Raw genomic sequence first — 26434 nt, 5'->3', positions numbered from 1 at the left:
CATCGAGTGGGACAAGACAGAGCATGCTCACAGGTGCAGGAGGGAACACTAACCTCGGAGTGCTCCACTGTGAAGCATTTTTGGACATAACTTAGACCATACTTTCAGGACACAGTCAGTGCTTCATTCAGCTCCAAAAAGAATCTCCAATTACAGAAAGGAGAAGGTCAATGAAGGGAAAAAACTGAGGTCAATGATAGAGAATCAGCGAAAGCTAATGGGGATTTTATTAGCAGTTTAAATAAACACAGTCTGTATTTTTAATGGATGAAGAGGACCTGCAGCTCACAGAACAAAGACCCCCAGAAGGATGAAGTGTGGAAAGCAATTAGGTGGGCAGAAACACTATTGCAATTACATTCAAGAAGAGTTTGAAAGCCTCCCGGAAATAGTCTGTAATGTTTTACTCCTACTACAAGATAAACTGGTTCTTGCTGCCCACAGTACTCCAGGGAAAATCACAATGCCTGCAATTTTAGGAAAAGTATCTCCTGAGAAAGCACAGCAGGAGCACATTGTGTATTTGCACTTTGTCTGTTTCTACTTATAACCTTCCAAAGCTTTAGACATAACAGGCTGCAAGTTTTGCCTTGTGAGGGATGGGGTCTTCCTTAGAGATTCTCTCTAAGACCTGGGAATGGACTTTGCTGCTCTTGAACCAAAACTGTGCTCTCATTAAAACAATTTTCTTGCTATGTGTATGCTGAATGTACATGCCGTCTGCACTCCTGCTACTCATCCTCTGCTGTAGGGTCCTGCTGCAAGGCCTGGCCAAATAACATCTCCTGCCATCTAGAGGCTTTCTGCATAAGCATGAGGGTATCATCTCCAACGCTGGTTTGACCTGATCCCCAGGTGCAGCTGTGAGCTTGCACAAGTCACATTTGGAAAGCATTTGCAGGAACTACTCACAGTAAGAAATCAAGGTCAGAAATTCTTCATGAGAGTCTAGGACACTATGCTCCTTCCCTCTCTCACCCTCACAGCCTCCCTCACTCCCTCAGAAATGGTCATGCTCTCCTCTAGGAGCCAGCTTGCAACTTCCATTTAGAAAAAAAAAATGTTTTGTTTTTTTTTAAATGAAGGTATTTATTTCCAAAAAATGTGATCCTTCCCCTTTATTCAGTGCAAGTGAGGCCTCACCTGGAGTACTCTGTGTTCAGTTCTGGGCTCTCCAGTACAAGAGAGATAATGGAGAGAGTCCAACAAAGGGCCACAAAGATGACAAAGGGGCTGGAGCATCTCTGATATAAGGAAAGGCTAAGACAGCTGGGACTTTTCAGCCTGGAGAAGAGAAGGCTCAGTGCGATCTTATCCCTCATGCATGGAGTAAAGAAGATGAAACCAGGCTCTTCTCAGTGGTGTCCAGTGACTGGACAGAAGTCAATTGGCACAAAGTGAAATACAGGAAATACCCTTTAAACAAAAGAAAAATACTTTTTATTGTTTGATGGTGGTTAAACATTGGCACAGGTTACTGAGAGAGACTGTGGAGTTTCCATCCTCAGAGATATTTAAAATGTGAGAGGACACAGTCCTGAGTAACCTGCTGTAGCTGACCCTGCTTTCAGCAGAGGGAATTGGACTAGATGATCCCTTCCCACCTCAGCCGTTCTGTGAATCTATGATCATTTTTACCCAACAAATAAATCCACTGTGAAAATTTCCTGGACTTTGCTCTTTGCTTCTGTGAAATTTTGGTTATGGTTTTGTCTGGCTGCATGATGTAGTGGTTGATATTATTCATAGACTTGTACACTTCTTCAGGTTGGAAGGAACCTTTGGAATTCAAGTCCAACACACTGCTCAAAGCAAGGCCAACATCAAAGCTAGATCAGGGTACTCATGCCCTCTCCAGGCCGGTTATGAGCACCTTCAGGGATGGAGTTTCCCCCACCTCTCTGGGCTGCTGTCCCTGTGCTTGATCATTCCCATGATAAAAACATTTTCCTAATACTTCATTGGAATTTCCCATGTTGCAGTTTGTGTTCATTGCCCTTTGTTCTTTCACTGTGTGTTTCAGAAAACTCTGGTTCTGTCTTCTTTACAATCCCATTAGGCTGTTGAAGATCAATTCGACCCACCACCGCCAGCCAAGTCTTCCTTCCCTGAGGCTGAACAAACCCAGTGCTCAGCCTCTCCTTGTATGTCATGCGCACCAGTCCCCTAACCATTGTGGTCACCCTCTCCTTGATCCACTCCAGTTTGCTTGCACTGGAGGGCAAATAGTACTCCATGTGCAGGCTCACGTGTGCTGAAGAGAGAAGTATGTTACTGAGCCCACTGACTCTGTCCTTCCTAACCAGCTCCGTCTGTGGCTGACCTTCACTACTGCAAGTACGTGCTTCCTTGGTGTGTGCCATGTGGAGGTTCCCCCAGCTCTTCTTCTTCTGGTCAGGCTGTGTTTGGAGCGGGGTGACACAACTGGCCCTGAGGAGCAACACAACTGGCACTGAGGAGTTATGGCAACTGTTAGCACCCGAGGACCTGGCCCCCAGGCTGTTGCCATAGCCTTTGACACTTGACATCCCAATGTTGACATCACGATTCTCACACTCAGCTACAATTCTGGCATTATTCTGCTCCAAGTGCTCATTCCCACCAGGGCTGTACTGTTCACTGACTGTTGTGGTGCAGCGGGCACAGCGATGTGGCACAAGTCCTGCAGGAGTGCTTCCTGCTTTATGGGACACAGAAGCATGATGAGAAAGGCAGCAGCAGTACAAGGCATAGCTTTGTTTTCAAATGTTACTAGCTAAGGGCCCTCAGGCAGACTGGCAGCTCTCCAGGGGTGGGATTTTTTTAGACATCCATGGATGCCAGCCTCGCCTTGGGAAGCAGAGCTGAGCTGCTCCAGCGTTGACCTCATTCCCTTCTGCGTTTACCTCATTCTCTTCTGCCAGAGGAAGACAGCTCTTCACATGAATAACATCTATCTGCCTGGAGAGAAAAAAGGACGTGGGTTTTGGGGACAGAAAACCATAGAGTTTCTTGTAGGGAGGAACCACAAGGAGCATTTCACATTGTTCAGTGGGTTGGGCTACCTCCCGTGAAGGCCTTCAATTATCTTTCCAAGCTACGCCCAATGCTTCCTTCATCACCAAAGAACTCTTCTGTTCGCATGCCGGGTCCACATGCTGGGCTTTGGCTGCTCCTGAGAGCCCTTGGCATTTCTCACATGCTAGATGCTGGTGGTTGTTCCTGCTGCCTTTGAGGCAGAAATCCCAATTCTCACAAAAATATGGTACAGAGATCAGAGATTAGCATCTGGAACTGACCAGGGCCAGACAATGCTTTGAGCAATTTCTTCGCCTATCTTTTCCTCTCCACCCCTTCCCCTGTTGTGTTTTTCTCCCTTTCTTTTCCAGCTCTATACAATTCCCCCCTGGGCAGGGCCCTGGCATCTCTCCGCCCCAGAGAGGCTTGGACCAGAGGCGATGCAGGCACAAGCTGTGTGAATTTTCTCTCTGTAGGGATCCTCCCTCTTCTCCTTCCAGTTCCCTCAAGGATCACTCAGACAAGAAGATGGGGTTGGTGCAACACCCCTCGGAGCCTCTGAAGGGACACGGCATTCTCTGAGCTGGCGCCGATGGCTTGGAGACTAGATGCAGATGTGGCTTCGCCAGTGAGGGGGCATGGGAGGAGAGCTGATGGAGGGAAAGACCCGTCCCTCTCCCATTAGCACCATTTGGAGCCGCATGATGTCCCCTGGCACGCAGTGCAGTCACAAAGCTGTCCAGCTGTTTCAATGGGGACGGGGTTTAGCTCCAAGCAGGCAAGCTGCTTCTCCGATGGTGGCACAACAGGACTAGTGTGTTGTGAGGACAGCAGGAAGGGGGGAAGGAAAGGGGAGGGTGGTCTGGTGGTCAGGGCACTGCCAGGGCCTTGGAGAGAGGAACTGGATGGGAAGTGGCTTTCCTGACCCACACAGCTTTAGTTGCCTCTTTAATCCCACCACCTCTTAGATAAACAAAGAGCAGTGTGCAAAAATAATATAATCTCTTCAGGAAACTACCTACTATCACAATAATGTGTTACCCTGTGCATTGGACAAAGGATGCAAATGTGTCGATTGGATCACCTCATACAGCACAGAGGACTTATCCAGACCCCAACGTGAAGGGAACAGACTGCAAACCGCTGCATTTCATGTGCCTCCCTGTTGTGTCCTAGTGATGACTGCCTCAGCTGGTTTAGCCTCAGAGATTTACACTGGAGGGGAACAGTGCACAGTGCCCTCCACCCCTGCCCCCAGCACCCCACGGTTCCTCCCCAGCTGAGGCTGCAGAAAAAATGATGGCCTCAGTTCCTCACCCATGATGACATCCCTGAGCAAGACTGTCCCACCCCAAGGGTATTTCCAGCAGGGAATGAAGGAATCACATCTCTGCAGATGAACAAATCAAAACCCACCTGTGGTCTATGCAGGTGAAAATGCAGAATGCATTGGCTGTGGGGAGGGAACATCCATCTTTAAGCACTAGGTCAAACCATGACTGGTGAAACAAGGCCCTGCTTGTTAGAGTCAGTGGCACAAGTCCCACTCACACGTGCTGAAGACTGGGCTCTGGGCCAAGTCATGACCGATTTAATAAAGGAAAAAGATACATTTTATTATCGGACACCTCCTCTCGAATCATAAAAAGTCAGTGAATAATTTAGGTTGTAACGGATCTCTGGAGTCCTCACATTCCATCTGTTGTCCACAAGGATCCCCAAGTCCTCTTCTGCAAAGCTGCTTTCTGGACAGTTACCCCAGCCTGTATTGCTGCAAGGGGCTATTCCATCCCACATGAAGTACTTCTCACTCCCCTTTGCTGAACTGCGTGAGGGTCCTGAGAGCTCATTTCTCCAGCCTGTCAAAGTCCCTCTGATCAGCAGCTCTGCCCTCCAGCACATCAACCACCCCTCAGCCCCAGTTTAGTATCAGCCACAAGCTTGCTGACGATGCACTCCATCCGTGCACTCCACCCATGTACTACACCTGTCGCCCAGGTCATTAGACAGTATTGGCCCCAGTACTGGCCCCTGGGGTGGCACTTGCAACCAGCTGTCATTTGGACTTTGCACTATTTTTGATCACAACGCTTTGAGACTCATGTCTCAGCTAATTTTACATTCACCTTAAAGTCCAAATATCCAAGCCATATCCCACTAGTCTGCCTACAAGCACACCGCGGGAGACCATGCCAAGCGCCTTACAAAAGCCGAAGTCAATGACATCCTCTTTTCTCCCCTTCTCTGCACAGAGCCAGTCATCTCAACAAAGAATATGATCAGGCTGGTCAGGCATGATTTGCCCTTGGTAACTCCACACTAGCTGCTAACCACCTTCATAAGGGAACAACACGCTCACATGCTTCCAGTCCTTTAGAAAAAGTTGACACCTACTCCTTTCCCAAGGAAGACTTTTTGAAAGCTAACATTTTGTCACTTTGTCAGATTACTTGACACAGATGACTAGAAAGGATGAAATAAAAATGGAACCATGTATCATAGGTTTATTAGGGAAAAAAGTTATACTTCAAGACCATATATTTGGCACTGTACTGAAGCAAAAGTATGTGAGAACAATTAAAATGTTAAAACCCAAATCACCATGAAAAAGAAAATGCTCTTTTAATCACTTTAGTTCCTTTTCTTTTGTCCTCATACAATTTACAATAACTACAGGAAGCAACTGAAAAGGTGTTGGACCTACACTACATGTACGCTGGAATGAGAGTGAGAGATGGACCAGAGACTGGATCTGTCCCCCAGGTATGCTGCTACTCTCCTAGGCTGTCAGAATGGGGGAGTCTTATTAACACAACCAAAGGCTGTTGAGATGTTACCATGAAACGGTAAGACCATGAAAGTTACTGAGTAAACAACTAATGATAGATTGCCCAGAAGGACTACTAAAATCCTATGTTATTGCAAGCTTCCAAATGCCTGCTAAAAAAATCATCATTATACCTTTCATCCATGTCAGCTTTTGCTTTCTGATCTGAATGGAAGAGATTTTGGTAGTATTTTAAATGAACTGTATCCCAATATGTCCCTGGGACAGATCAAAGTCAAAAGAGTTTCCTGCTAGTTGACTCTTGTATTGGTGGCTCAGGCTTCTTTTTGGAGGGCAAATAAGTTAAAAGCGGTTTCTAATTGGCAAGTTACTCATCCCATGCCTCCGCACAGTGAAGTGAAAGGTACTGACAAGGAATAAATAACATCCCAAATAAGATGAGAATGGATTGAAGAAAAGTTGCACTAAAAGCTTTAAATTAGTAAAGGATAGAAAATTTAACTCATGCTGATAAACTGCTGGACTACACAGTGACACTCTAACAGGGATAGAGGGGTAGACTCCCATTGAACATCCCGTCCAAAGGCTGCCAAGGGAATGGGACACAGGTCTTTGATCAATAATTCAAATGTTAGATCAACAGTACTCAGGAAGAATACAGCTCTTTCCTTGGTTAATATATTGTGCATAGCAATATCTCAAAGAATTAACAGCACCTTTTACATAAAAATTCCAAATGTATTTATCTAGTGAACAGGAAAAACTCAGCATCTCTAAGCAGTACTTCTGCAGATGTACAGTACTGTATTTATATAGATATAGATATATATATCTCAAAGTGAATTTACACTGTGACCTGGTGATTAGTCCAGCAGCGGGCAAACCCACAGGGTAAGTCTTCAGGAGAATATATTGCCTTTGGTGGGTGGCCAGTTATGTGGCACAATTGCATAGGGGAGCCCCGGTGGGCAGCAAAGGACAGTTTAGCACCCCATCAAGCAAGCACAGCATGCTTAGGTCGTTCCTGCAAGATATAAGAAACTTCCAAATTTTCATGGCTAATGCAGCTCTAGTTTTCACAGATCGTGCACATTGCAACTGCCTCTCCGTGCCTTAAAGACCCAGAGGAGGAAGGTAGGACACCAAACTTATATCCTGTCCCTGCTTCCAAGAAGAAATCAAGCAGCACCACAGGTTTAGGCTGGTAAAGTAGGGACCATGCTTGGCTTCACGGGGGTTTCTTGAGCAGCTGGTCTTTACTGGTTTGCCTCATTTCTCTTTTTTTTTATTCTTTTCTGAATCTGTTGCTCACAGTCCTCTGGTAGAAAACATTTGAAAAGCATGGTCTGCCTAAGACAGGAAAGCAGACTGCTACCATTTCCCTGGGATGGGCACACCACACTCATACCAGCCCACGTAGTAGTAGGGTGTTGTGTATCCTATGCGCCCAAACGATACAGGCTCCTGGCGGTACTGGCGGTAATATCCTGTTGGGAGAAAAAAACACGTTTGCATTTCAAAACAAAGACATAGTAATTTAACAAAAGTAACAGATGCCACGATTGTCAATCCCACAGCCCAAATGAAAACTTAGAAGCTGTTTGGTAGGGAGTTCTGTCAAAAGGGGATTTGCTAGCCCTGGTATTTGGCCTAGATCTTTCTTGAATGATTTAACTCTGGTCCTTTATATTTATTGTGGTTTTGATTGGTTTTACTGTTCAAAATCTCTTCAACTATTGTGTAACGCTGTGGTCTGCCAAAGCACTTCTGCATTTCACCCCAAAAGGTGGCTATATTTCAGCTGTGTTTATGAAGTTTGCAAGTGAATTTAAATATACGAAGGACTCGGGGGCAAAAAATACCATCAAATCGTATTATCTCATAGGGCTCAAGAGACTATCAACAAACATCAGCTTTTCACAAAACAAAAAGGTATCATTTCATGCAGTAAATACGGAGTTAAGCCCTTCCCTCCCCTTTTTCTTCATCTGCAGAAAGAATGTGACTGCTTAAAGCATTAGGAGAGGTGCAGCATTCTTCTCCACATAGCTCGTGCACTGGAACATGTGAAACACTCATGTCTTGTGCCAATAATGTAATTTCTGTGTGCTCTCTATCTCTGTCTCCCAGACCTAGTAATATACATCTGGATTAATCATCCCTCTTTTGAACTGAGAAATGCAGTACTTCCCAGTGACATATAAATATCAGTGACTATTTCAGTTTGTTCCTGGTAACGCCACCATGAAAAGAATATCAACAAATAATTTAACATGGAAACCATTAAAGCCAACTGAATAATTTAAATCAACAGACTTATTGAAAAGATTGGCTGACTTTCATGATTGAGTTCATTTTGTGAAGCAAGCCATCACCCTCTTGGCTATGTGAGCTGTGCAGTTTACTCAGAGGAACTCCTTCAAGATGAGAATTTTCACTCTGAGGGAGATATCTGCCAGGCCAGAATAAAAGTCCTGCAGTCTGACCTTAAGTCACTAGACATACTCCTATGTGTTTTGCATTGAATGGACTGGTCAGAAACCATTTGCAAAAGCCAAATTTGCAAAGATGTAGTTGGTCTTTTGTAATATGTGGAAGTTTTTGCACCTTGATTCAATGAGGCAGGTCTTATAATTAGGAGAAAGGTTTCATAGACCTATACATTTTTTTTCTTTCTGTTTTTGCATTTTGTTCCTGTAAATTATTTACATTATATGCCCCTCTGTTTCTTTCTGTCTCTCTCTCTCTCTCTCTCAACACCCACAAGTCCTTCTGGGACTTTCAGAACCTGTTCAGCTAGGCCTGAGTACAAGATTACCTCATCACCTACTGCATCAGCAGGACTCCTCTGAGAACTGCCAGCAGCCATGGACAAAGAGCCCCACTCTGCACTCTGCTCCCTACTGCTTAATCCTACGGATGGGATGACAGGCACCTGGCCAGCATCCCACTCCCCCATTGCTGTACCTCGGATGGTGGGCAGGGCTTCAACATACGACTGAGGTCCCGTTCTTCCATCCAGGTGTGAATCCACAAACTGGCAGTGGTCCTCGCCCCTTCCCCAGCTATCCCCGATGCTGTAGAAGGTGTCTGAAGGGTGATACAGAAAGATTATTTGATTCAGCATTACTTTTGTTTGGGATGCTCTTTACCTCCAGGAAAATAGATGTGGGAGAAAGCAGAAGTATTACAATGACAAACACAGTATTACCAATGAACAAACAGTGGCTGGAAAGAGGGAGCATGCTACCTTCACTATATGGAAGGAGAAATTATGGAAAAGAGAAATGGGTTACAGTTCAGTAAGGAATAGTCCCCATTTTGCAAGTTCATGGGCACTGCACCACAGTGAGAGGTGGAAGGAATTTCAACTGGACCAGTCATTTCAATATATCATGAGAAAGTAAAAAACAGACTATATGTCAATACCATTATTTTGACTGCAGTCTCAAATGAAAACTAAGAACTGTGGAGTTCTCTTTCTCTAAGATGAGGTGGGTCCTGCCACCCAGTTTGTTTCTTATTGCTTATTCAAACACTGTCTTTAAACTATACCAATGCACTGCAATAAGAATAACAGATTAGTATAATCTGAAAAGCCATTGAGATAATCTCAGTAGCCCAGATCAACAATATGGAAAGTTTTCTTCATTATCTCTCAGCAAATACACCCGTATAAGAGCTACTGTTAACCCTTTAGGAGTACTGCTCACCCAGTCACTGTAATATCAGTCTTTCTTTCACTGTTCCCCATTTCGATCTGCCCTGGGGCTCTCTAGGGTGTATTGCTCTGACTGACCGTGTGAAGTTGGGACTCACCCACCCATGCAGCAAGAGTAGGACTTCCCAGGGAGACGTGTGAGGTGCAGCACTTTGCTCTCACAGTACAAAGCACACTGCTTTCTCAGGATACAAACACACACAGGCTTTTTCAAGGGAAACTTCGTCCTGTCCTCTGTCTGAAGAGCTCTGCTTGAAAGCTAACGCCAGGGCGTGAGCGTAACGCAAAAGCGGGACAGCTCAGCTGTCACATTGGACCTTCTCGAGAGAAGGACTCCAAGACAGCCATCACATAATTCTTTCACAGACAAGGTGAAGAAAGCGAGAAGATGGAGATGACAAGTAATCATATATCAGGAAATTAATCTTGGCACCTACCTTTCAGGTCATCGCTGAGGTAAATCTTGTACCTTAAGGAGTTGCAAAGAACCACTCCTACAAACTTGCGGTACCAAGTTCGTTTCACGTACTGCTTGCCACTGCAGTCTGAATAGGTGGGGTCGTATTTAAAAGTAAATGGGATCCAGATAGGCTCACCACCTTGGAGAAAAAAAAATTCAATATTAAGGACAGACTTTAGCATTTCAGTCTGAGGTTTGCTGAGGTTGACACCTGATAATATGTTTTACAAGAAATGCTGCAGCAGATTAATGCATGACTTTTCAACATCCAGAAATCCAAGTTCAAGAACAAATATTTTAAAAAATAAATTAAGAAAGCAAGGAATTTGATTAAATCCCTTCTAGGCAGTAGACAACAATAACTGTTAAAATGGTAAAAAATATGACTGCATGTATTGAACCATAGTTTTAAGTAAACAAATAGTCTCACTATTTTTAGTAAGACATCTTCTCTACCTAGTGATACTCAGTTTCTTTTCTAAACAGAGCCTGATTTTAGGTCTGACAGTGACACTGTCTAAATACAGTCACTTGCATTTTAACACAAAGTACAAAACTTAAACCTTTTTCTAGAGAACACATATTAAAAATTCTACAGTGAGAAACAGCCTGTGATGTGAATTAAAGTCTATTCTTGCTATTTGATTAAAAGATCAAATTAGAAACATACTTTTCTGTTTTGTTTCCTCACATTACATCAAAACATATGAGGTTCCAATAAAAGACTTGCGAGACCTTTCCTGGGGAACTTTATCCAGAGCACTGCTGCAGAGGAGATTGCTTAATTGTATCGCAAAAGTCCAAATATTCCTACTGGCTTGCCTAAATGTTTGCTTTATACTAAACAAGAGAATATAACTTCCTTTGAAATTGCTGTTGTAGTAACGTATATAGAATTACACAACAAGCTTCCAATGTGGTAACCGGTATTCTTTCTAGCTCCAGCACAAAGCCCTGTTTTTGCTGTGCTATTTGGAGGTGGTTAACAAATGAGATTGAAAGCTTTTTCTGTTAATCATTCTTCCTCCCTGTCACTACGCACACGGACCAAATCCTGCAAACACTTGCATGTGAGAAGCAATCACTGATCAGCAATCCTCAGAACTCCACTGGCATGGACACAAATGTAACTAGACTGACTTATGCAATTAGCCGCACAGTGAAAGGATTGCAGGGTTTTGGCCACAGCTTTCTCTTTAGAATAAAGCAATAAACTCTCTATTTCTTGAATGCAATTTTACTGCTCTGAATAGCCTGCTTTTGTCAGTCACTTTTGCCCACCTCCAAAAATCCTGAAGGGTAAACTTAGCATGTCCCCTAAGAGCTGTGCTGGATGTTCAGAAGCTCTTCATTTCCACAGGTTCCCAGAGCTCTGCCACCTCTTTTTGGTGTATCTTATCTCTACTGCTGCAGCTACACAAAAACATTTTCTCCTCTGTCAAAGCAGAAACTACAAGTGCAAAAGCCAACACCTTACAAAAACACCTTCCAAACCTTCCTTTCCATAAAAGACTCACAAAATAACTGACAGCAAAAAACCTGAAGGTGACTGGTGACACAGGAAGGCCACTGTGCCAAGAGACCTCCCACACCGACTGCCAGAGACAAAGTGTGCTCTGCAATAGCTGAGCATCATCAGAGACATCTGAGAGGACATGGAAAAAACAGACTAACAAGCGTAATAAAACATAGAAGGGAGGGAGACACTGGACATTGTTTTCATGAACGATGTAGTCAAAAAGCCCCAGAACTAACCATTTGAACTGCTTAGGAAAGCTGACAGAGCCTAATAACCATGAGGTATTTTTTTCTGCATCTCTTCTGAGAGTACACGCTGCCTGGGGTTACCCTACCAATGTACATGTCAGCAAGGTTGGTCCCAGCACCAGGAAATCAGCTCTTCTGATTAGGGGCTGAACTGGCTTATTGCAAATTTGGAAAGGCAAAGCAAGCTCAACACCTTCATGGCTTATCATTCAGGTCAGTAAGAAATCCTTGAATTTTTTTATTATTTATAAGGGCGTGATGATCAGTATAGATGAGCGTAACAGCTAGAGGTAGGGAAAACTGGTCACATTGTTCAAGCTATGCTCAGGCAACTGAAGGATACAGATACAGAAGCAATATAGTTTAGACCTTATTACTAAGCAATTAAAGCTGTTGTACCAGGCAAAAGACAGGCCAAAATCAAACGCTTAATCTAACATATCTTCACAAGGTTTCTTTTCAAAGACCAGAATAAGGGGTCCAAAGACAGAAAATGTTTTGTGAATTAGCACAATGAATTACTTCCTGCTTAAAACTGTAACTCAAACTGCCTGTTAATATGCTTCCAACACCTATATTGTAACTGTTTTGCACAGGTTTTATGCACTTCATGAAAGAAACAGTAGAATAAGACTTACCGGGTGGTCTGACAATGAGGAGGGGATTGTCTAGAAGAATGAAACAAATACAAAAATTAGTATTTTGTTCCAAACCTTGTTTTATAATATGAAAGATAGTGTCACTCAAGAAAATGTCAGTGGCAGAGTAACTGCCTTTAGCTACATTTAATGTAGGATTTACACGTCTCATCGATTTGCAGAGGTAAGAAGTGTTTGTTATTCCACTATTTTTCTCAGTTGATGAAACTTGCTGCAGGATTATATATTTATTCTGATACTTTAAAAACTCTACTACTAATAGTGGCAAAGTTCAAAGCCAGATTTCATCCTCTCAGAAGGTCCTCAGAGCAGGAGGGCAGTTTCACTGTAGGCTTCTAAATATATAGCATACGTTACATCTGCAGGCCTAACTTCCAAAGGGAAATGTAACCTACCTCTTGTATGCAAATCTCAGTCTCAGACATCCATCATATTCAGCACAGTTGTTTAGTGCTATTCATAAATACGTGAAATTTATCATTTTAACTCTTTTTGTTATAGTGACAGAATTTTTGCAGGAGGTCCCTGGGCAGTACAGGGAGCACTGTCCACTACCTCAGGAGCTTCTGCTCACTTGAGGTACTCTTTTTTAAATAAAGAAGGATGGAACAGGTGTGGAGTAAGGATGAAAAAACAACATGATCTGATGTGTGAATTTGTTTGTATTCATTACGTTGCACTTTGTCATCTCTTAACTAGCCCTTATTGTGCACAAAATACCTGAAGAAAAATTATGGTGCTTATCTACCCATGGGGAAGAAAAATGACAGGGTGTTTCTACAGTTTGATGAAAGAGAGCAACAGTTTTCTGGTCTCTTCAGTGTGTTACCAGGGGTAAGACTGTACATTTTCAATAAACTGCTTGATCCTACGATGGCATATTTTAGTGAATATTCCCATTAGCTCAAACCTTTCTATTGCACTAGAAGAGCACTCTGAACTAGCAATTTCTGTCTTCTGACCTACTCCGTCACTGTAACTATACCATTTGGCTTTAGATTCAGCAACTGCTTTTGTACTTGTGCCAGCTGGAAAGCCACCTTTGGCCACATGACAAACGAAATATCAGTGCTGCAAATAAAACTTTAAATTTCGTGGATTTAACCTGTTAAATAAAGCTCACATGGTAGCTGATTTGGGATGGGAAAAGGAGGCTTTCAGGCCCATATATTAGAAGCCAGCTAATCGGCAAAACTCCCTGCAAGATACAGCATGCCGAATTTGTCCAGTGTTAAATATTATGCTTGGATTTATACTTGAGCTTCTTACTCCTTAAAAAAAAAATCTGAATATGTTATGCAGGACCAAATGGTCTTGCATTTTTATCTCACTTCCGTGAAGACTTACTTCCATAGTGGAGCTTCTGAGGCGAGCACTACAGGGTGAGGTCAAATGAGCAAAGGCAGAGACTGCCTAAACCCCATGTTGTCAAAAGGGCAAATTTTGCAAGAGACAACAGACCTTTTGCTCAAGTAAAGACTGAATAATTTGTGTTTTATTATTCAGTAGAGTCACTGGCCTCTGGCTCATTGGAAGAATAAATGGGTAAAAATAGCTCATTTAACGTACTATTTTTAGAAGGGGGTGTTGCTCTTGAACACACTATTAGCCCTGTGAAAGAGCAGCATGCTGTGTCAAAAAAAGAACAGAGAACTTTGCCCATCTGATGAAACAATTGTTTCCTATATTTCTTCCAGAGACAACTGCTTCCAACTATTCAGCTGTTCACAATTAGGAAGCTAATTTACTAAATGTTTGGTCAATCTATCAAAGAGATTAAACTTCCCATTGCTTCTGTATTGTTGAACATTAGTAGTCTTTTGTATTTTAAATTCAACTTCCTGTTCCCCTGAAGCTCACTTTAATGTCACTTTTATTTTCATAGTGTCATTAGGAATGCATATTATTTTTCTAGCTTTACTTAAAACAAATAATTAACTTTAAAAAAAATCAACCACAAAGCAGCAAGTTCAGGATAATCACCATTATTACTGTGCTGGTTTCAGTCATTACCCTGCCACATCTTTTATCAGGAATTCAGTTTTGAGGTGAAAATAAAAAGCAAGGCATACCAGATTCTGTGATAAATGAGACCGAAGAGCTGACAGGTCCATAACCAAAGGGATTCTTCGCTTGGACTTTAAAATAATACCTGAACCAAAAAGAGAGGGAAAATAAGATTAAAACATTGATTATACTGCAATGGCTAAATTATAAATAATATAAAAACAGGGTGAGAATCAAACTAGCAGAATTTCACTGAGTTCAGGCATCCTTTGCATTAAATGGAGTTGGATACTCAGCCAGGGTATGAGCTGACCGTTACAGACAAATATCTCCTTTTTGCAATTGCTCACATGCATATTTTTGGATCATTTATTTATATAATCCCCCTTCCAAAAACCACACAGAACTACATCCACTTTATACGAAACAACCAATAGCAATAGACTAAAAGAAAAAGCTTCAAGAAAATTAAATTCTGATCTCAGGAACAGTTTTAAAACAGAGTAACTCCTACGAAAGCAGTGGTGTGAGCTGCAAACTAAAACTGGATCAGATTTATAAGAAATCAGAAGCTAAGCTTTTGACCTTTCTGTAAAAAGGTCAAAACTGTAAAAACTCTAGCAGCACTAAGATCACAATACCTGAATAATACGAGAAAGCTTCACATGTTGCCTTATTGATTCCCCAAAGTATTTAAATCACATGCTTAACTTGAAGTACCTGACTCACCACTAGAACTCCATTCTTTGCTTGATAGAAGCAAAATTATTCTCACCCTTAGAAAATATGTGTAAGCACATTTTAATTTCATTTCCAAATACAACGGTTTTCAGTTCATGCCTATCCTGACATCTTTTCCCCAGATTAATGTTTTCTTCCTTCCCTTTTTTCTTTGTATCCAGTCCCACAGAAACCAATCAGAACGGAAGATTACTGTAAAAAGTTCCAGCACACCATTTTTAAAGTGCCTGAGTTTAGGTTTTCCTTTCTTGCCTGCTTGCTCAATTTCATTCTTGTAAAGAAATTAATAAAAAAATGACCATGCCTCTGTAATATCCACATAGCATTTGGATCTTGATTTAGCCTCTCATCCAAAAGCAGACATCTCCAAAAGCACCATACTTGATCCACCTAACATGGCAAGTGCTTACTTGCAGGGACGGTTGCCACCGAGCGCTGGATTACCTTCCATGGCAATGTCCCATCCAAGCAGCAGGCCTGATGCTCCTCAGCTAGCAAAAGTGAGTCTGCTCCATGAAAAACATCAAGCTGCTCTTGGTGGCAAAGCTCTCCCCATCCTGCACAGAAACCTGCCAGTGCTCCTCCACTTGCACGGCCCACGCTGGCTGAGACAGCGCGGTTCATAGCCAAGGCAGTCTGACGTCCCTGGAAGCCATTGCCACCTGGCACAGTTTATGCACCGAGTGTGGACACCGTCCACATGAAAAACTGTACTCCCTTTTCTTCCCTTCTGTCCACAAGAAATTACAGTAGCCCTTGCAATGTAAGAGTGTAACATGTGGTTTAATGCCATGGAAGATGCCCATGCTTTATAGCCTACCAGGCAGCAGGAAAATTCAACATGATCCTGTTGCAGGAGCTTTGCTATTTTTAGTCTGCCACTCAGTTTTTACCATTTGCTTTTTCCTGTACCATAAGATGTACCTGTTCCTCAAGAACTTAGCCACAGAGCAGAGCCTGGAGGTCACTCCTGAAAGTCCCCTCTCTGGCCTAAGCGCCAGCAAAGCACAAAGGAAACTATTCACAATGATAAACAAGAGGGGGCCGAGCTGAACCAGCCCTTTGGCAAAGGTGAATCTATTTTTTCAATAAAAGGAATGTCTTTTTTCATGCAAAGTGAACTGCTTCACCTCAAAATTAAACTGATTTCTATGAAAAGGCTGAAGAGATGTGCAAATAACATCCACTTCTTCAGCAGAAGGATGGCAGTCCTGTGAACACAGGGTTTTGCTGTGAAGCAAGCTGGTTATCTCTAGGGTACGTGCCAGGTCACCTTCTTGTTCACTCTGTAAAAATGACAGGTGGGTCTTCTAGGCAAGATCAATGTGGAAGCTACAGGAATTTAAATATTCTGGGCTTCATCCATGGCACAAGCTTTACCTCGTATCTGTGCCAGACCTGGGGCACACGCATGGTCAGATGCTCTGCAGTACACATTCTCACACCTGCACGGGGGACATGCCCCCTGTCCCTGCTGCATCCCACAGCTGGTGCTAGAAACCGTCCCCGCTCCTGCTTTCTGCAGCCAGTTCACCTGTAATGACTATACGATGCTCAGGAAGGACTTGCAGCTTTCTTTTAAAAGACACATATTATGGCAAAAAGAAACCACATTAATTAGTGAAATTTAGCAATGCTGTGTCTTTTGCTCACTCCTAGCACAATCCTCTTGCTGGCAGAAATATTTGCCAGTGGTTTTAACTATCATCGGCCTTGAGTTCTTGATTGCAGCTTGTGAGTGTTTAGCATGGATGGAGAAAGAGGAGAGGGGAGGCGAAAAGCCACCCGTGTGCTCCTCTACTTCTGGCCACCTGAGCAGAGTACAGCAGCCTGAGCAATGCTTTAATCCCCTGATTTGCCAATGCTCCAATGAGACACCTGCATCCATCCACATGTTCTTCAACCACTCACACGTTCTCCACCCAGATCAGGACAGGAGCCAGCAGCGCGAGGCTGACCACAGGGACAGGACATCCTCACACTGGCTCCTGAAATGGCCGCAACACAGCACCAAGCTGTACTGACTTAGCCCAGCACTTGGTGTAACTACTTCAGAAGAGCAGGAGAAAAATGTTTTCCAGCCCACATCTTTTTTGTAATGCTTCAAAGCACAGTGAAAACACCTGTACAGATGTCTGACTTCCTGCTGCTTCCAAAGAGGTGTTAAGTAGACACCACCTTTGTAACACAAGGGCACCTTCTGAGCAAACCTTTCAATGCACTTAAGACACATGTATTAATGCTAGCTTCAAACCATTCCCATGAGATATATAAGTGCAATTACCCATATCTGAAACAGGAGAGAGCAACCCAAGAACCTCGTGCTCAAAATGCATCTATTCAAGTGGGGAACAGTATGCAGTTTTGCATCTAATGGGTAATGCAGGAACTGATGAGCTATGCAATCAGAGCAACTGGGCATTCATGTGTCCTGTTATGTACATAAAAGCCTGTCTGGGACATGATTGTTTAAGTTGCCTGACTGACTGTCTGGAAAAGGCAGCAATGAAATTGAGTACATTTTTCTTCGCTAAATTGGAACTTTAGTTCCTAAGCCTTTATAAACACAAGAAGCTTCTAGTCATGCCAGAAAGAGAGCCAGGTCTCATGACTTGCTGACCTGTGATTTAAACATAGACAATGCTATGATTGCTGTATTAAGAATGTAAATAAAATAATGCAGTCAGGATGTATTTCTTTCTCAGACATGACAAATAAAAAAGAAATTGCCAAAGCCTTCCTAGGTCCAGGCGTCTGACACTTTCATTAATCAGAATCCTTCAGCTGTTCGATTTGCCAGGAAATCTCAGATCAGTATAGCTCAACTGTTCTTCATCACATAAATACATGAACAAAATTTGTAATATATAAGTTGATTGTGCTTTGATTACACTTTACTTAGGCAGAATTGCAATGAATTGTTACCAATAGGCACAGAAGAATCACAACGGCAACAGATGCAATACCGTTTGTTATTTATTTTCAATACAGACAAGAAAAATGCTTTTCCTCCTAAGAATAAACCTCCTTTGAGATTTTATATACCACTTTTACTGATTTCAAGAAAGGACATAGTAAGCTGTAATGCGGCAATGAATATGTAATATTTTTATTCATTTAGACTATATGACTGATCGTATCACCATACCTGTCACTTCGAGCAAAATTATTTTATGACTTAATTCAAGGTGTCTCCCTTCTGTTGGAATTAAATAGCTGGCACTTGCAGCCACAAAGTGAGATAATCACTCAGCATGCTAATTAGGGAAGAAGCTGTTTTTAAAAAAATTAGTTAGCTGTAAAATCCTTTTTCCAGCCTCTCTGAAGGCACGCCTGCATGGACCCCCCAGCTCCGTGCCCCGTCCAGTGGCAGGCTGAGATGGCAGGATGCCAGCCAGCTGTGGGACGCAGAGCGGCACCGTCCGCACGTGCCGCAGGTGGCAGGGCCAGAGCCCGTCCCCACGACTGCACGCCAGCCACGGGGACGGTGGGATGGCTGCTGCCATCCTGACCTGTCAGTGCTGGGTCAACACGAGGGTGGATGTGCAGAGGGTACACGTAGGTGTCTGGGTGGGAAAGCCAAGCTCTACCTGGGAAGGGGAGGGGACGAGCCAATGTGACAGCACCCCACAGACCCACCGCCCAGCAGGATCGGTGGATGCAGGGGACAAGAGCCTGGGAGGGGGCTGGGAAGGACAGGCAGGTTTCCTCCCATGAGCATGTGGAGAGGGCAGCAGGGGCTGAAACACTCGTCCTGCAACTGCACCATCCCTACAGAAAAAAAACACATAAATCAGCTGCCTACAGGTTCACAGGCTAGTGCAAAGTGTCTTTCTCCATCAAAAATGGCCTAGTACTATATCCGTCATGAACATTTACAACAAATATTATAATAAGACACTACAGCAGAGCTGGAGGAGGAGCTTCCTACACAGCTGGTATGACATAGGTATAGAATCATAGAATCATAGAATAATTCTTGTTGGAAAGGACCTTTAAGATCATCGAGTCCAACCATTAACCTAACACTACCAAGTCCACCACTAAACCATGTCCCTAAGCACCACATCTACTCGTCTTTTAAATACCTCCAGGGATGATGACTCCACCACTTCCCTGGACAGCCTGTTCCAATGCTTGATAACCCTTTCCATTAAGAAATTTTTCCTAATATCCAATCTAAACCTCCCCTGGTGCAACTTGTGGCTGTTTCCTCTTGTCCTATCGCTTGTTACCTGGGAGAAGAGACTGACACCCACCTCACTACAACCTCCTTTCGGGTACTTGTAGACAGCAATAAGGACTCCCCTCACCCTCCTTTTCTCCAGGCTAAACAACCCCACTTCCCTCAGCCGCTCCTCATAAGACTTGTTCTCCAGACGCTTCACCAGTTTCGTTGCCCTTCTTTGGACTCTCTCCAGCACCTCAATGTCTTTCTTGTAGTGAGGGGCCCAAAACTGAACACAGTATTCAAGGTGCGGCCTCACCAGTGCCGAAATGTATGTGCCACAGAGGTCTACCGCTTGCACAGGATAAGGGTTTCATTGACACCTTACCTCTTCTGTGCTGTCTGGTGATACACAGCAGCCAGCTTTGGCTGATGCTACTTGTTGGGCACACTGCAGCTTTGCTTTAATGGAGACACAGAAAGGAAACAGAAATTTTTGGTGCATCTGGCCCCCAGAGCCAGAAGATCCAGATTCTGCTTGCAGTTGTGAGCCCTGAGTAAATGTCTGAGAGCCTCCTGTGAAGTGCTCTGTACAACACTGGAATTGGTACCAGGCACTGTGGGATCAAAATGTTCCTGTAGGGAACAAAAACTAGGTGGACAGGGAAGAAGATTTGATGACACATGGAGATATGGTGGTAAAGGACGTTGTTTTAGATCATGAGACTATCTAGACACTCCCATCAGGCACTGACACAGCTTTCCTGCAAAAAGGCAGGAAAAAGCCTAACCATGCTCAAGAAGGAGATTGAAATGTTTATGACGAGGATTATAATGTTTGTGACTGCAGGAGACAGGATTTAGTGGTTGAGCCGATGCTGTCCAGCCCTTTGCATCAGTCTTCTGTGACAGCTGATAATTAAGGTTAGGGAAGGGGCATTGTCAAGGCTGCTGTTTTTAAGATTTAATGAGATTTAAAGTAACTTTAGTGCTTACATTCACATGTCACAAGGAAGCAGCTCCTGTGCTCACTGAAGCTGACCAGAGTTTTGCTAATGGAAAAACTTCCACTTCTCAGATGGAGGTTAGACGAGGCTTTGGAAGAAAACTTATGACATGGGTTAAACATAGACTTCTGTTTTGTTTGTAAAACCTAAAGACCAGGCAGATGCTTTCCACAATATGCTACCAGCTTCAAATCTTCTCTGGGGCTGACTTCTGCCAAGATGCCAAACAGTTCCTGATACGCTGCGCACACTGCAAGATTGCACCACCAACAGCCCCTCATAGGATGCCTAGCAGTCAATAGCATCTGCATACAGTAAATCTGACTTAATCAGAGACTTCTCATAACATGCACTGACAATGCAAACACAAAATTTTTAGACTAACTTCAGATTTCATGCTGTATTTTGTTAGTTAAGCATGGGGTCTTTTCACAGTGGTTAGGGAGTTGTTTTTAAGACAAAAAATACGTAATCAATTCAGTCTGTGGATTTGGAGAATGTAAATAAGATTGGCTGATACACACAATTTCCCTGTTGTAAAGAACCTTCCTTCTCTACCACAGACCCCACATGAAGCCTTTATTGCTTCCACAGAGTGCACAACAGAGGCCAATGGATTATACCATTCTTCAGTAAGATGCTGGGGAAATAATATGCTTAAAACAAATAGCACTTGCTTGAACCTCCCTACTTTGAAACAGAACCTTAGTATTCGACAGGGGAGTTACTAGGTTCATGGAGATGCATGAACCTATAACCTTGCTGTTCCTACAAAACTCCATTCAAATACAGACAAATTGTGACCTTCTGAAGCCTGGGAGTTAATGTACATCTTGGCAGATGTATAGTAGGTTGGCAGCTCAATTCCCATCAGTTCCCCTGCACCAAGCACAGCCAGGACAGCAGCTGCAGGGCTCCTGAGGGCTTTCACTGCAACCGCTCTTTCTGGCGACCTGGAGCCCTTGAGATGTTGAGCACGAGAAGCAGAGAACTATCGCTGGTCTTCAGCATTGTCCTTGGGGCAGTAAGAGAGGGAGACTTGACTGAAAGACAGTGAAGAGGTGAGGAGCTGGGGCTGGAAGTTGAAAACAGCAGAGAAGCAAGAGATGAAGGAGCCCGGCCAGGGGAAGCTGGGGCATATGGGCAATGCCTCCCTTGGCAGGGGACGGGGTCAGAGTTGGGGAGCAGAGGAGAGGCTACAAAAAACTGGTGAAAGGGAAAAGAGCTGGGGATGTACAGGAGTCTGGGATGTGGAGGCAAGAACTGAGACTAGTGGCAGGAGGAGAGAGGTTTATGGAAAAGACATCCTCAAGGCACAAGGACATGGACTTACAAAGGCAGAAGGATCTGTGTCTGCTTCTCTCACTCCAGGAAGAGATTTTAGGAGATCTCAGACCTCTTCCATCTTGTTATAATGGGTGAAACCCACAGAAAATGTGCCCCACACCTCCCTCCATACTTTTGTAACGATGATGTTTTATAACACGGACACTAGCAGATGCAGAGCATACAATTATAGCTCTCTACTGTGCAAGTAATATTGCTTTAATGTACCGTCCACCACTCTTAAGGACTTGCACTGGAGTCTAGATTATTAATCTTCAGAATAGGTTGCCTTTTTAATCTCTTGGATATGTGAGAAAAAGCCTCATGAAGTGTGTGACTGACAGTGCTGGAGACAGAAAAGGGGAGGATAAGATGGCACAAAGTTTTTCCTGTAACATCTTATTTCTGTTTTTTCTAACAGTTTGGGTGTCCTGTGTGTGCTTATCCTGCCTCTCCATACACCTTTTGCTTGCTTATGTCTCGGGTCTTTGATGCTGCAGGTGTCCTCTGGTGGGTGTCTCCCTTGTGCACCTGCCTAAGGAGCTGCTGCTGAAGTTGCTCCAGTGATGGCTATCCCAAAGAGATGCCATGTCCCCAGAACTCTTTGGTGGGAGGGAAATCTCTGGGGAGGAGACAGGGGAGCAGCACCCCCTTCTTAACACATACTGTGATTTCTTGGTGCTTGGATGTTTCAGGGCCAGCACTAGCAGCTGCAGGGGCAAGGTGTGTGTGAGCCTACACTAAAGTCAGGGCTGTGTGGAGAAGCACTGTAAAGTGGTCAGAAAAAATATGCCTGTTCATATTTGAGACCCAAATACTACATTGCACTGACTTTTCAAAATTTATTTGTTTTATCTTATTTTATTATTTAATCTATTAAGATTTTAAATTAAGGCGATGCACAAACAATTCTTCTCTGTTTTCTAGGCTGTGGTTCTCAAACTGCTTTTAACCTGCAGAACCTTCTCTTTATCTGTAAATCATCTTGGAAAGAAAAGATACTTTAGGTGACACCATTTATCTCTTCTGTGTTGCCCTGGCACAAACTCTATGTGCCTGTCCTAGGAGTGGATGCCCTGATCTGTAGCTTATCATGACGTGAGAAGTGCTAGTCCCAGCCTACAATCCCAGTGCATCTATCTATCCCCCACGTTACCAAATACAGGAGCAACTCCTGCCACCAATGTCTAAGAGACTGTAGTCATCAGCATGTAAAGAGCAATCATGTAGCCCAAGGCAGCACTACAAGTATTTCAGACTCAGAATTTGAGACAAAAGTATGACAGCCACTGAGCATCTGTCAAAAGAAGTCATTTTAATGTAGTCCCTTTGTGGCCATTTACTCCCCACCCAATCGCCATTAATTATTCCAATATCAAGCAAAGCATGCATTCTTTTTCTGCCATTTCATTGAGAATTTTTGCAAGATAAAGACCTAAAGCTCCCACCAAACTGACTTCTGAGCAACTACCACAGCCTTATTATATACCACCAAGCCTTTTCTTCCAGCACAATTCATGTGAACAGGCAGTGAAAACAAATCAGAGAGCAGCACCTCTCCTCACCAGCCCTTACGTATCAAATCTTGGCCACGCTAGTATATGGGAATGGCCACATCACATCACACCAAAATTTGACTCAGTTACACATAAGACTAGAAAATGCATTTTGAAAATAACATTTTCTCTGTTACTGATATGTGTTTTTATATACACAAACATATATGCCTGTATACAGTCATCTGCTCCAGGGTTAATATGGTAAAGTTATCGGGTAAGTAGCTGTGCAGTTTATAAAACAATTTGCTGTCAAACAGAATGAGTAAAATCTAGACCAGACATAAACATTTATACTAAGGCCAAGAAAAGCAATTGACAATTCTCAAAATTTGTTTTACTTCGCTAACAGAACTGAAAAAGAGTGGATCAAATCCTTACCGTGTGTTGGGCTTCAGGTTCTCAATTGGCAAATGAGTAGTCCCTGCAGTCCTGGTTGACCACTTATTCTTTAAAAAGTCATCATAGGATGCACTGTAAACCAGATAGCCTGTAAATGGGAAAGACAAATAGTTGTGAGTATTCTAAGAAAATTTTAAATAAATTATATCCCTAGGTGTCATGGCAGATTTTATGGGTTAAAAGGAGGGTAAGCATCTTTGAAAATGAAAGTGATTTGATGCCTAACTCTCCTGGAAAATCCCAGGCTACGAGAATTTCCTGTCATTAGCTATAATGATGGAGCATTACATCAGAGGATGCTACCCAGATACAAATACTGATTTAAAACAGTGAAGGCAAAAAGATGACAAAGGCAACCCATTCACTGTTTTAAGTGATACACTGACTGCAGAAACTAATCTAGTTAGAAATGCTGTGTTGGTTTTTTTTTTAAATGTTATGCAAACTGCTCTTGGTAAGGTACTGGGTCAACAGCCTTGAAGAATGAAATACTGTGGGACAGACACCACATAGCCTGTTTAAGTGCCACCTTCTCCCTTCCAACCATTATCACTGCTTCAGCTCTGCCAGCCCCCACCCCTCTGTCATCACTTGCAGCTGCAGAGCTGGGCGAGACTCATCGAAAACTGGACATTAGCACCAAAGCAGTGGCCTTTTCCAATGCTTACTTCAGATCTTTTGGGTCCACTGACAAACAGAGGTTGATGAATTTCTAAAATATGTTGGTTATTTATTTTCTCTAGTGACTTTCCAGCAACTTTTGAGATTCATTCTTCAAGTCAGTTGCACGCTCACAGCCGGGCAGGACCCAGACTGGCTCCAGCCACACTGTCACCTTAGCTCAGAGCAGGCTGAAGTCGAGTGTGAAAGATGTTCCAAAGGCAGGCTTGGGAGGTGCCTGCAGTGGTGCTGAGGGCACTACCTGGGGGCAGAAGTGCTCAGTTGAGCAGAGCGCTATCACAGCTACTATCCAGGTGAGAACCGGCGCCTTCAGAACCGGTGGCACAAAAGCAGCACCAAAATCTTTGAAATATCTGGACCAGCATAAGCTGGTCGGTCTGGCACTGACGGACAACAGAAAGACCTTTTTCGCTCCTCAGAAAGTAGCTCACCTCCCTCAGAAAACCGCAGAGGAGTGAGAACTTCATGAGCTGTTGCCTCAGTTTAAGGTAAAAATGGTCATTTAAGAAAACCTTCCACTTCCCCACTACCCCATCAGGAGAGCAACCCGCAGGAGAGTACCTGTTACCATGTCTCCTTGAGTAGGTTTGGCCCAGTCCACAATGACAAAGGAGTGACAGCCTTCGACTGCCACAACAGTGATGTTGTGAGGGGCTTTCAGGGGACTCAGCTCTTTCTCTCTGAGGTCATTAGGGATGATTTCATCGAGGCTCTCCACTTGGAAATGCTCCAGGGCCTCTGTCAAGGAGCAGGGGACTGCTGGATCTTTATTGAGATAGGTCACATAAGGAGCTGGAAGAGACAGGGAAGTGTGGCATTTAGTTAGCAGCTTGTAGGTACCACAGAGTAGCCCACAGGCTGTCAAATTTCCTGAAAAGAAGAGAATGAAGTTATGTGACGCATTTTAAAATTCCTCCCCTTCCAGCCCAGAGATGGTTCACTGCTGCCAACAAAGCATGGCTCGCACTCAATTTGGTTGATGAACAGGGGGAATGGGATGCCAATATTCAGGTCTACCCCACACTCACAACTGCACCCAATTATGCAAAGACAGAAGAAGCATCTTTGCTATAAGAAGCAGAAGAGAGTGGTCTGACTGCAGGACCCTCTGTACACTGCCTCCAGCTGCTCTGGAAGGTGGGGTGGAAACATCACCGAAACTATCCGCCTTTCCACATGGGGGAACAGATCCCTGCTAGGGTGTTAGATCACCTAAGACTTTACCAGGTCCTAGTGGCTGGTTCTTAGACAAACATCCTGAAACTGAGGTGAAACAACAGAGAACAAGAAGAGTAATTCCAAGGTGAAGTCCAACCAGGTGAAACAAAGGGATTATTGCTGTGGTCCCCTGCGTACTAAGTCCCTACCTTCCAGGCATGTGCTCCCAACCTCTAACTTGTATTTTTAAAAGCTTTATACTGACCAGAATTGTGCTTCAGGTCAGGAAAAGTTTAAACCACCTTTTTATTGCCTTAAAAGTCACTGTAACATTCAAAGTAAAGACTATAAAACTTGCTTTGGAAATGTTTATTCAGTTGCAATAATACAATTCACTGAAACAGTAATACTATCTCCCTAGTGTCTTGAAATGTTCATAAACCAACGTTTCTTGGTTTATCTTATTGGACTTCATGCCCTAAAGGGATTTTTTTTCCAGATCTTGCAATGAAGTTAATTTTAGCCTCTCTAGCTAAATGAATCAAGAAGCGCTGTCAGTGAGAGAGACGAATAGAAACATCATGAAATTGTTTGGACAGGGAAACTGAAGATGCACTGGAAAAAGTCTTGGCATATATAAAAACAAATCTTTTACTCCAGTAGCAGAGATCCACTCTAAGCCACGTGAAGCTTGTGGAAGTGAAAGCAAGACATGAGTCAAAGCTGACTCTCCATCCCCTGAACTGCCATCTGAAATGCCGGGCGAGCCAGCAGCTGACCTGACCTCAGTTCAAATACCAGAGGTTTGTAAAGGGCTTGGAGGGGGTCACCAATCTGAGGTGGAGGCTGGAATGGAGTGCCCCACCACCTTCAAGTCCCTCTGTTCTGGCCCCCAGGTGCTTCTCTGACAAAGAAGTAGAGCAGCTCTGAAGTCAGAGTTGCAACACCTATCTATACACTTGATTGGCTCATGTACACAAGAGCCAACTTCATGGC

General features: G+C 43.6%; 1 protein-coding gene across 1 annotated transcript in view; it reads right to left on the bottom strand.

Moving 5' to 3' along the window:
• Window positions 1–5569: 5569 nt before the first annotated feature.
• The window catches only part of FNDC1 (fibronectin type III domain containing 1), a 50605-nt gene continuing 29740 nt past the window's right edge, over window positions 5570–26434 (bottom strand). The window contains exons 15-21 of the mRNA XM_068396042.1: window positions 24842–25072; window positions 23579–23687; window positions 14465–14544; window positions 12372–12401; window positions 9944–10105; window positions 8753–8875; window positions 5570–7272 (exon numbers count right to left, since the gene is read on the bottom strand). Of these exons, the coding sequence (XP_068252143.1) occupies window positions 7157–7272; window positions 8753–8875; window positions 9944–10105; window positions 12372–12401; window positions 14465–14544; window positions 23579–23687; window positions 24842–25072 (851 nt within the window). The 3' untranslated portion in view covers window positions 5570–7156. The remainder of the gene's footprint in view (window positions 7273–8752; window positions 8876–9943; window positions 10106–12371; window positions 12402–14464; window positions 14545–23578; window positions 23688–24841; window positions 25073–26434) is intronic.

This window comes from Nyctibius grandis, chromosome 1 (assembly GCF_013368605.1).
Source record: "Nyctibius grandis isolate bNycGra1 chromosome 1, bNycGra1.pri, whole genome shotgun sequence".
Classification (NCBI taxonomy): Eukaryota; Metazoa; Chordata; class Aves; order Nyctibiiformes; family Nyctibiidae; genus Nyctibius; species Nyctibius grandis.
The sequence above is the reverse complement of the archived record's forward strand: the minus strand, read 5'-3'. Positions and strand labels throughout refer to the sequence as shown.